General features: G+C 39.3%; 1 protein-coding gene across 4 annotated transcripts in view; it reads left to right on the forward strand.

The window, feature by feature from the left end:
* The window catches only part of ITGA10 (integrin subunit alpha 10), a 307154-nt gene extending 295409 nt beyond the window's left edge, over positions 1 to 11745 (forward strand). For all 4 annotated transcript variants that reach the window (XM_085637685.1, XM_085637688.1, XM_085637687.1 and 1 more), the window contains 4 exons: positions 2848 to 2961; positions 5331 to 5426; positions 8492 to 8605; positions 10856 to 11745. In XM_085637685.1, the coding sequence (XP_085493811.1) occupies positions 2848 to 2961; positions 5331 to 5426; positions 8492 to 8605; positions 10856 to 10921 (390 nt within the window). In that variant the 3' untranslated portion in view covers positions 10922 to 11745. The remainder of the gene's footprint in view (positions 1 to 2847; positions 2962 to 5330; positions 5427 to 8491; positions 8606 to 10855) is intronic.
* The last annotated feature ends 610 nt before the right edge of the window (positions 11746 to 12355 follow it).

The following is a 12355-nucleotide window of genomic DNA, read 5'->3' on the forward strand; positions in this document are numbered from 1 at the left end:
ACCAACATAGACACCATGTCCAAGTGGTGAAACTGAACTACTGGATCTTATCGTTTTTAATACACCATGATCCCCCCTAGTCTTAAATTTACTTTCAATGAATTCACCAAGCACCATTAGAAATGGCAATATTTATTTTATTTCCATGTTTACACAAGGACTATAGGAAAAGTATGTACTTAGAATTTGAAGAATCGCAAATTCTCAATCATGTGAACAGACCCTCAGAGCTAATCCTTCATGAATCAAAAATTCGAAATTTGTCATTCTATAGTTCTAAAAAAGAATTTAATATGTAATACCCTACTCTGTATAGGTGGGTGGAAGGAAAAGAAATCAGAGAGAAAGGATGAAGATTCCCTTTAAGTGTCAAGGGGGGAGTTTAGATATGCTTTATGTCTGTGTATGTATACCACCCAAGAGTGCTCTGAAGTTCCCCCAGGCAGTGATTCTGTATCTACAGTCCATATGACCACCTGTGACAGGGTCACTACGGCAGCAGACCACTGCGATGTAATTTCATGGTTAACTAACTTTTAAACTGTGTTTCACCATCCGAGAAACATCCAACCAGTGGGTATGTCATCGCAGATTCAGAAATGAAAATGAAATGTTGTCATTACCCCAGATGAATTGTTTTACAGTTATTTGAAATGCACCCACATTGGTGGCTGGGTTCAAAAACATGCCCAACAGTCGGACAGAAGTTATGATTTTAATCTGACCGCTTAAACAGGAGCAGTTGTGACTCCAACCACTGGGTTATACACATGTGTTAGCCTGTGCCTGTTCAGTTACTAATGCCTGAAATACTTCTCAAAATTTTGCTGGAAGTAATATGTTTTAAATTGTACAAAAACGAGGGTGGTCCTGGGGCAAAAAAAGGTCCAGCATACGTGTCCCAAGAGGTTAACTGTGAAGAAAGAGGTATGCAGTGCCTACAGAAGAAAAGGGGGTTTAGCGGGGAAGGGGGTTCAATTCTCACCAAGTGGGTACTAGAGGGGGGTGCTCCTTATAGGAGCAAGGGCACTTACACAGAGGTGTCATGCTTCATTATCTGGCAGCTTCTTATTTGGCCGGCGCTGCAATGCCCAACCGGCCAGGCGAGGGGGGCTCTTTGCTGGAGTTCTTTTTTTTTGTTTTTTTTTTTGTTGCCGATGATGAATGTGGGGTGTGGTGAGTTTAGAAGGTATTGTTTTTTAGTCACTTAACTTTACTAAGTATCTTGAGCAGGAGGAGAGAAAGATAGTTTTTTATATAGTGCAGCAAGCAGTTATGACTGGCAGAACTAAATGCACAGGGACAGGTCACACTGTAGAACAGCCATCATGACTTCACTACAAAGCAGGCAGGTGTAGTATTTTAGTAGACACAAGGAGATGACGGACGGAGCACTGAAACTTTTCAGATACTTACCCCCAGTCACCGATCTGGGTTGAATCCATCATCATTCTTTAGCTTACTAACTTTGCCATCTCAGTTCAGACCCAGCTATATGCAAATCAGACTTGACCCTGTGCCTCATGGGAACAGTCAAGTAGTGTGCCATTGCACTAGGATCCGAATTAAATTGCTTCTCCCATGTCGTGATGTACATGGAATGTTGAGCAGCCTTTGTTGCATATTTAAGAGTGTTCTGAAGAAGGTATCAGTGTAAGGCATTGGGGTGCTACAACATCTGGACTATCTATCATCTTAGAAGCAATGTTTGTGTTCATGCCAGGCCACAGCCTGACCTAGACCAGATGTGACCATGGTTGTTCAAGCTAGTCGTTCGCAGTCTAACAACTGCCTGATACCGTAAAATTACAAGCGGTTCTATTCCTCCTTCCTCTAGTTACCAAGAACACAAATATACCTCAAAAGATCACACCATACACCCTCAGCAATACAAAATAAGATTGGACTGGTCTGTGTCAACCCGCAGTCACTTCACTGTGGTGTGTTTGTAATTTCAAACACATAAGGACAGGAAAGACACATGCACTGAAAAGGAATCTACTAGCCTTTGTGAACCTTGCTCTATTGACATCTCAGAAGAACCCTGCCTACTGCGATGAGTTCTTCCATGAGTTCTTCCATACAATGTGCGTTTGACCCAAAACAGCAGTCATCTGTTTTCATGCTGCAAATATAGAACTGTGAGATCTGAACTGCAAGATTTGGAGAATCTTATCTCTTCAGAAAATTATATACAATCTTTTCTGTTTTAGCATTATACAACTCCAGTATTTCAAAAATATTGTCGCCGGAGGAGTCACATAGATCAGACATGTTCTACTATACTTAAATGACAGGTGTATGCAACACAAATGACTTCCCAGCACCAAAAGTCTATTACCAGAAGATTTACTGATTCAAAAATAGGTAATTAGAACTGATGTTCCTTATTTTTCCATTATTACAGCTGTTATTTGATGTAATTGAGACATCAAGGTGATATTAGATTGATTATTTTGAGGAATAAAAAACTAGAACTGCATATTCCATAAGATAGTCTGTTTTCTTCCTGGTGAAGTCTTGGGTAATTCCAAAGGTCAGAGCATCCGCCTGTATCATACACACACCTTGTTTGTACAGGCTAAAACACATTCTTCTTTAGACATGAACACTTGTTTTAGGGCTCACAGTAAAGATCTTCAATGAAATGGTCAATTTGGAGGGTGTGCTGATTATGGGTAAGTGACGTTATCACAACATTTTCACCTAGCTGTCTCTAACACTGACCGCGAGAAGCAATGTGTGAGCCACAGACAACCTTCATGACTGCCTTATATCTAAGAACCATAATAAGGTTTGTTAATCCTTGAAGCTATGTGCTAAGCTTGCATCTTTTCTTACCTGCAGAACTGCAGCAACACCTGGTGTGAGATTGTTCAGTGCCGGCTTCACAGTCTGGAGAGGAACACAGAGATCTCATTGAAAGTGCTTCGGGTAATTCACAATGACTTCTTTGCCAAGGTAATGTTGGTTGATCTTAAGATGTCTTTATAGGATCTTCCTGAAGCGCTTTGATCTGATGAAGGCTAGGTTTGAAGTAAATGCTGGATTTAGGATTGTTCGTTATAAACGAGAATTCAAAAAAGTAGAGGCAACATTGTGGCTAACTTGTAAAAGATGCACTGCTACACGTGCATTGTGCATCAACAGTAATTCTGAACTCCTAAATTGTACTCCCCACCCATAACCTTTTTTGTTGTATGCCATATTCTGTGTGTATTTCACAGGGCTTACCTCCATGTCACCTCCTATTCTAGCCTTCTCACCACACATTCATATAATATCTCTCACACTTTCATTTAAACCTTGTATTACTCTTAACCTAGCACACCGCCTCAACTTTAACTAATTATTATAATCTCATCCCTTTCTGCATCTCTAAAAAAACAAAAATAACACAGTTGATCATTCCAACGAGAACATGATGTAATGTACTAGAAGACCGACTTCACTTCTTCCATTACTCAGTTGAAGTGATTTCTTCGGGAGAGGGCAATCATTTGGAAAGGTGTTGAATCTCCATCTACTTCCTACACCTCAAAGGGGATTCCCTCTGCAGAAGGGCTAGATATCAGGTGAACTACAAGTCTGTTTTCCCGGAACCAAACAAACAATACCCATATGTCAGTTTGCCCATCCATGTTTAGTCATTTCTCACCGCTTGTCCTTTACACCTCACTGAATGCCTTTTTGTGATTGTATGTGCACATATGTTGTGTGGGCCTGTCTCTGCAGTGTTTGTATATATGGAAATGTGTTTCTGTGCATAGTGGCGCCTGTATGTCTGCATATGTATCCTTTTTCTTGTGAGCGTGGATGTCTCAAGGGAGCAATAAATAAGGAATGACGGAAAAAGGGTGGGAGAGGCATACCGCTCTGCCTAATCAACAGTGTCTGCTGATCCAGCACCTTAGATTACTGGGTACAGACCACTGGTCTTTTGTCGACGAGTACCTATGCCTACTGATATATGTACACACTCATCTGTATGTATGTTTGAGTGCAAGGGTGCTTGCATACTTATATGCTTTTTGGTGTAGGTTTCTGGGTGCAATTATGGCTGTTAATCTCTGTTCATGAATATTTCTGCTGGTCGCTGTGAGAAGCGATGCCTATTGGTTTGTTTTCTGCCTGGCCATCGATATCTCAGATTATTCGTCCTTCTACCAGTTTTCAGGTGCCTGTTATTATGTGGTTAGAATGTATGTGTGTTGTGTCGGACTTTAGGTCAAGTCTACCAGTCAGCCCAAGCTTGACTTTATTGTCACTCATTGACTTGCTTTTTATATGTTGCTTTGTGTGGTCCATATTGTGTTGTCCCTCCCCTGGAGTATATCCTCTTTTCTTGTGTCCTTGCACTGCTCACTTTTATGGAACTACTTTTATCCTTAAGCATGCCACAAGAGTGCATGTGTTAAACAGCAGTCTACCACTTGCCCTTCCAGTCTGGCCCTGTTCTGCTTTTTTTCATCTGCATGATATTCTCCACTCTATCTTCTTTTGTTTTGCTTACGCACTCCACACGTGCATGCACTTTCCAGCTTGCCTCCCTTGCATGCTTCTCTCCTGCTCCCAATCAATGCTGCTCTCTTATCCTCATGCCTGGTCCCCTCTACCCACGCTTCGCCCTCTGGTCCATGTGCTTCTCTTTCCTCACTCCATGAGACCTATTGGCTTCGACATGTTTTTGGTTGACTGGAAGGGAGCAATGTCGTCCACTTGTGAATGATCAGCTGAAAATGATTGACTAGTAAGGCAGGACGCAAATTCCTCTTCTTCCCTTCAACCATTTGACAACAGGTAAGGATCGAGTGTAAATAGCCAACCAGTAATTTCCACAGAATGAAGCCTTAGAAATCTTGTATAACCAGGAAATATCGACTACCCTGGGGGGAAACACCTTAATAAATGTAACCAAATGTACAACCTAGTTAAGTAAAGCAATTCAAACTATGACACAGGGACAGATGAAGCAACTACTATCAGCAAAATGATAAGTTTGTACTATCTCATCTTAGTCATCAGCCTGTTACCTACATAACACTTTGACACAGGTTGTACGTGTCTTTAATAACCTTTGGGACCTAGTCTACGTCAATAGAAATCCCAAATAAGTAAAAATATATATATATATTTCATCGTATTAGAGGAGAAAAGTGGTATGAAATTGAGCAAAGTAAACACTCCGCTGTAGTGTCTCAATGAATGCTTCTTCCTAATTTGTATTTGTTGTACAGTGGTTGAGTCTTGAACTACTTTTTATGCTTGGTAGGTTCAAAATAATATTTTCACTACAGTTTTTTAATCTCTCTCATTTTCTGAACCATCAGGCGAAATTCAAGTCGGTCCTAATCGTTAGCACGTTCATGTTGGATGCAAACGAGAACAGCATGCTGTTTCTGGACGAGTCAACACATCGGAGAGAGGTTAGGATGGGCAGGGAGACACATTATTCCCTCTTGAATATCCCGGATCATGACAGTGTTTCTAGAAGAACACAGAGAAGCAAAGGCTTGCCTTCTGACGCTTTGTAATGGAAGTTAGCCTTCTGAATATTATTTTTAATGCTCCTGACCTGACAAATGTGTTTTTGATGGTTAGGTTATCTTTGCAAGGTCTTTCCAGTATTACGTATTTGCACACAGAAAATGCCCTACAAGTCCCTGGTTCTTACACTCATGTCCTTCTCTCCTCACCGTGGCATCCTATCTTGCCTTTAGCATCTCCTCCCTTATCATCTACCTCATCATCATCTGCTTGCTTCCGTCCCCATTCTCTTCGTTTCCTGATTGCCTCCCTTCCATCTTTCCTTTCCCAATTCAAATGACCACTTATTTTTTCATATTTTTCTTGCTGTTCTCCTTTTTGCTATACCACCTTTTGCCTTCTGTCTTACCTCCTAATTTTTTGTGCTCTAGTCATTCTTTGTCACCCTTTCTTCCTCATTCCTGAACGGGTTGCCATACACAAACTGCTGACCATGAAACCAGTATTTTTAATTTTTTTTAAAAAAAACTTTTCCCTTCTTTTAGAAATGAAGTAAAAATGTCTTACTCCTCTTAATCATTTCTGAACATTAAGAATGTTATGTATATTTGTTTAACCGAGGACCATAGAAGCAAAATGGTTTCCATTTGAAATTATTAATCAACTTGTTTTTCAATTTAGTTTGATGTAGGGACCCCTTGAACGGGGTATCATAAATAGTACATTTGTATTCCCGTGTCTTAAATGACCAATTGTGCAGGTACAAGTAATTTTGGGAGTCTGGCTTACCATGGTATTTCAATTTTGCCTCCACATATCCCCAAGAAATGGAGGATTACCTTCGCAATTATGCACTAGATTTTGCAAGTAATGTTCCAGTGGAGTCATTCGACCAAATTCAGAAAGAATGATTTGATCTACAGCAGGGAATATCCTTAAGTTCCTGATCACTCGTTCTGCCTTCTGTTTGGAATTTTTATGGCCATCCATTACATAGGCTGCAGGGAGTACCAGAAGAATCAAGCCGTGCAAGGTTGTCTTTTTCTAGAGAGATATGGTCCTGTTGTATGCTTGCTAACCTTTTTTCTGCTTGACTCTCCAGCTGAAAACTGGACAACTATGTAGTGGTTGTTTGGTTTCACAAAACACTACAACTGACAAAATATTTCACTTTTGAGGATTTTGCTAAACACAGAGCTGCAGAAGCGTTGTTTGTAGGCTTGTATTAGTGTTTTCAGGTGGAGGGTAATGATTGATGTCTTTGTGATCTATGGGACTACTTATTTGTTGATGGATATATTCACTAGGCTTGTGATGCTGGGAATCAGTTTTGAAAAGCACATCAATATGGTTGCTGCAGAGCATGAATGGGTGCTCTAATCTTGTGCAAATTTGGACAACTCCAACTTCTCCATGGATTCTAGTGTTTGTCTGTCAGTCAGTCATAAACACTTTATTTCGATCAAATATCTTTGAAGCGATACAATTAATACAGAAAAATCTATCATAAAAATACGATTTTCACTCAACATTAAAATCCTATAAGACATAACACAGCATATGATTTCACGTAAAAATGCCCAATGAAATATAATTTCCATATACTAAATCAAGCCTCCTATAAACAAGATTGGCTATTCTTTACTTGAAATTTAATCTATGTATCCTTTAAGACCTAGCGATCAGTGTTGCAACGTGGAGATGATTTTAGACCGTGCAGACCAAATACATTCTAGGTATTTTGCAACAGAAAAAACAACGATCGAATCCGTATCGGACCTGCATATTATAAGTAGTGTTTGTCAGTGTTGGCTAAAGTGGGGGATAAGATATTTTGGGTTATCAGGTTGTTTCAGAAATGTGTGGTATGTCTTCTCTTTTGTATCCTATTTTAGAATTGAACAGCTTGTGCAAGTCCTTGAAGTACTGATTCACTGTACACAGAACCTTTTTGATTGTCTATTGAGTGGTCAGTACAAAGAAGATTTTGAAGATTTCTCATTCATGGTTTATTGCCATGTTGATGACATTCAAGTAATACTAGCTTGGGGCTCTTAACATACATTTAGTACAGTCTTCTGTATTTTTTTTTTGCACAGTGCTTTGTGATCCCCATTGTTTAATCAATGCCATTGATCTTATTGTTAGTTTTTATCTTCATACTGGTTGACTCAGCATCTGCCCTTTGTTACATGGTTTAACGTCAGATTTCAATTTGTCTCTTTTTAGTGTAGCAATTGTGTCAACTGTGGGAGTAAACAGATGGTCAAGTGTATCAAGATAACTTCTAGGTTTGCCTCAATTTGTTGCTTTTTCTGGATAATGGAGTGGACCTCTTGGAACTCATTTTAGTTCACACTCTTGAAAAGTCCAATGTTCCTCAACTCTGTGGCGATTCATACTGTCCAATGTTTTTGTATGTTAATAAAGAAGGAGTTCAGATAATGGCTCACCTTTGGGTACTTTATAAGTGCAGTGTGTAAACAACAGGTTTAGTGAGTGGCCAGATGTGTGCAGGGAAACACAGACTGGAGGGTGAAGTCTAAAATGTTATTGATCACCCCTGGGTTTGATACTGTTTTTGTTTTTTTAAAGTTTACCTTCCTAAATATAAAGCCTCTCATTATACATAGTTTCAGGAAACTTGTCTTATCAGGGTGAACGGTAGATCACTGATAAGACAAAGGAAGAGTCGGAATCATATACGGTTTGACAAATGAATTACATGCATTGTCCTCTAGCACTGGGAATGTTGGCTTACAGAACCCTGTTAACACCACTACACCTCCTCCCGTGTCTACTTTTAAAAACCCTCTTAACACGGAAAGTCACTGCTGCTCTGATTCGCTGAACTGGACATGGTGCTCATACAATAAAATTCTAGTGAGTAAGCTGTCAGACTTCACCTCAAACATGCAGTACACATCACGTGCCCTGTACCTCGGATAAATGTTGTGTAAGGGAAATAACATAACCTTGTCTGAGCATCCTATTTCTTTTTCAGATGATTTTAGAGGTCATCCTCCCCAAGCGCATACCTCTGTCCTTGTGGATTCTTATTGGCAGCATTATTGGAGGCCTCTTGCTACTGGCACTGATCATATTTATTCTGTGGAAGGTAAGTGGTCGATTTTTGCCTTAAATGCAAGAGCTAGCAGTTTTTAAAAAGTAACTTTATGTCCAAGTTGTACTCAATTAAAAGGAACAAATTTATTGCACATTCTCATTGCTTACCATCACCAGAGTGCCCAAAGTTTCATTTTTGGGCATGAAATTTGTACTAATATGATTCAACCCTCTGCAGCCTACATAGAGTGGACCATGGAATACCCCTGGAAAGGCTGAAGAAACTCAGATGACATTTCTGGAACTGTTTCGGACTAGATTCGATCCTTTCTTTACAAGTGTACTGAAAAATATGATTTGGGTCAGTAGAATCATCCTCATGCTTGGTGCTTTGCAGTGTACCCAGGGCATCACCTGAGATCATATCTATGTACCCTGTCCAGCACAGCTTCTTGAGCAAAACCAGGAGAACTTCCAAATGTACACCAATGATAACAAAATGTACTTTAATCTGGAAAACAAACCAGTGAATAAAAGTAACCACTGCATAGTTGGTGCACATCTACGATGAAATTGAGAGTTACTTCTGCACGAAATAAGCTACACCAAAATCCTAGTGATAGCCAGGTTGTTAGGCTGATTTTGAGCTGCATTATCAGTCCTTGGCTTTGGTCCCTGGAATACACTTGGATATATGAACCTGGGAATTATTTTCGATGCGGAGCTCTTTCATGCCTCAAGATAGGTCATCAGAGGGGCTTATGAGAAGCTTCCCTGCCTTAATAAAATTGTTACTCCTCTTCAAGTGCCCTCCAGGTGGAACCCACAACAGCAGTGGGCATGGATGCCTTTACTACTGAAATGTTAATCTACTCAGCTCTCTCAAATCAAGACCGGCTACAAAGAATGCCTCCAAATGTGCTTCAGTGTTCACAGATATGACCATATCAAACTACCAATGAAAACCCTTCAGTGGCATCTAGCAGGAAGACCAAAAATATTTACATTCTTTACCCCCCCCCCCCCAACTATTAATTAAGCTGAAACCTTTGATTTAAGCTGCACACATTACTCAGCGAATGATCAATTGGTGTAAACATGGTACAGATCCTTTGGAGTCAGAGTACCTAGGCTATTACAAGCTCCGAACTAAAACCTGAGAGGCAAAGCAACTACAGGCGGTTCAGGAAATTGCTGAAGACGAACCTTCCAAATTCACCTATTATTCTGTTGTCTATACGGCAAAGAGGTCACTACCAGGTAACATAAGGCAAAGGTCTACCTCAGCAATCAGAATCTAAAAACCTGTAAGCATATCCAAAGCTGATTTTTGTTTCGATAGTTTCGGCACACTGAAGTAATGTAAAGGCAACATCCTGGGTTTACTAATTCTCTAAAAATACATCATATGTGTTAAAACAATAAAACACAAAATAATATGATGCAATATAAGGTTATCATTCTTTACTATAACATTGAAACCTGCCAAAAAGCTAAAGCTGACTATTAAAAAGGAAAGTATAACACTCTGCACCAAAAATTAAAAAAAGTGCAAATATAAGATAAAATAATGTACCCAAAGAAATCCACCTGTGAAGCAGTAAATCTTGTGATCGCTACACTTCTTGGCAGCAAGCATCAGAAATAGCACAAAAACCAAAAAGGATTACCAATATAAATACATTTTACAAACCCCTCAACTAAAAAACTGTCACTTGTTAAAACAATGTTACATGATAAAATGGCCCCTTCTTCATCTCTTTGCATGGAGTGTGCTTGAGCCACCCTTACCGGTGCCACAATTAGTGTACATTTTCACAGTAATATGCTGATTACCTACCATGTCTATGTTTAAATGTATTTCACATGTATTTTTTGTACACATTAAAACAGTTATTTAAAATATATATATATATCTTTTTTATGGTCAAAGGAGTATTTCCTCTTTATTTTCTAAATTCAGTAATACTAGGTTTTAATTTGATGTTTTTTGGTCCAGGTTTTTACTGAATCCCAAGACTACTTAGTTCAAAGAGGGAGTGCTACAAGTGAACAACAGGGCAGAGCACTACGCGATAGCTAAATCTAATAACGTTTTATATTGTATTACATAACATTACCAGAGGTCTGTGGCCTCTGATATGAGGTAACTAGGTACTTTTTGTGACATGATTTAGGCTACTTTGCCCCTCTTCATCAATGCTAGATGTATTTATCACTACTCAAGAAGCACTACACTTCTACCCTTTTCTATGTTTTCATCCACCTTAATTTACTGACACGTTCTCTTATTCTTTCTCAGCTTGGCTTCTTTGCCCACAAAGTCCAAGAAGAGGAAACACAAGAACCAAGAAAAGATGATCAGTGATCTTAGGGATGTGCTGCCAATATCTGCTCATGAAACACAGCTCACGGAGAAGTGATGGAAGAAAGGAGGCTCAGCTGGGAAGAGCGGCATAAACAGGAGAGATATTTGGTTTTCTGTCTTACAGGACAAAGTTAAGGGAACTTAAAACAACATGCCTTCTGGGGGACATCAGTGGATCCATAAGGCACTTTCTGTTTACAAATACTATGCCATTAGGTTGATGAAAACTGGAAAGGTGGGGGAAGAGTGTAATTTATGATCTCTCACAAACCAGTGGACAGTGAATAAATCTCTAGGAGAATTTCAACTCTGGATTTTTATGTGGGATCGGACCATCCATATAAGACCTCACCCCAGATATTGGAGGTAAAAAGGCACCTGGTACCAAAACAGATCCTGTTCTTTATTTGTGGAACATAGAAGAGCTCTGTGTATTAAAGACCGCTTCAGAACCATTGCATTGTTCCCACTGTCTGGTGGAGAATTACTTGAAATTGAACGTGCTGATGGTACGACTCAACATGGCTTACACATTATTTAAAACGATTGGATGCAGTCAGACAGCGGTTGAAGCACAGTATCTCACAGAAGAGACTCCCAAGAGAATGACTGTTCTATCAAAAGCAGACAATTCCTTGTAAGACAACATTGTTTGAAATGGTCAAGCGGACCAACCTTGGTGGTAAATATTTTACGACAATTCAATGCAAATAGTGTTTTTGAGTCTTGAAACGAAATACCATATAGGAGCCAAACAAATTTTCTCAATCGTTTAAATCATAACAACATGTGAATGGTACAAAATATTAAATGATTCTGACTCCTGATTCTTGTCCTGGAATCCTGCTATGTGCCACAAAACAATGTTATTGTAATACGATATAAAACTTGTGCACAGCCAGCTATGCCAAATGTTAAGAAATATTTAAAGTATAAGGTCCGACCAGCTCATGATCAAACAGAATGGAATGTTTGACTACCATGTTGGCATGTAAAAAAAAATACATCAGTGCCCAAATACATATACCAGCATTGTGGAGAGGTGCTTCATTATCCTTCAATTGACACAATTATTTGTTTTAACACCAAGAGGGAAGGAGGGTGGTGGCGAATTTGGAAGAGTTTATGTGTGCTATCTCTTGGCTAGTTTAGCATCAACTGAGGAACAAAAAAGTGTTTCTGTGCAAACAGATCTTATATATATATATATATATATATATATATATATTCACTGAAAAAGCCATAGGTTTCAGGAATGTTATAGTAAGAAATTAGCATTTAAAGAACCTTTGAAATTCACAGAAAAAACCCATTTAAGATGTCATCAGTGATGTCACTGACCATGTCATGAATGATGTAATATGTGACGTCATCAGCAGTGCATTGCGGGGAGATGAGCTACAGTTAGCTGAACTAACTAACGGCTGAATTTCA

This window comes from Triturus cristatus, chromosome 12 (genome assembly GCF_964204655.1).
Source record: "Triturus cristatus chromosome 12, aTriCri1.1, whole genome shotgun sequence".
NCBI classification, from domain to species: Eukaryota; Metazoa; Chordata; class Amphibia; order Caudata; family Salamandridae; genus Triturus; species Triturus cristatus.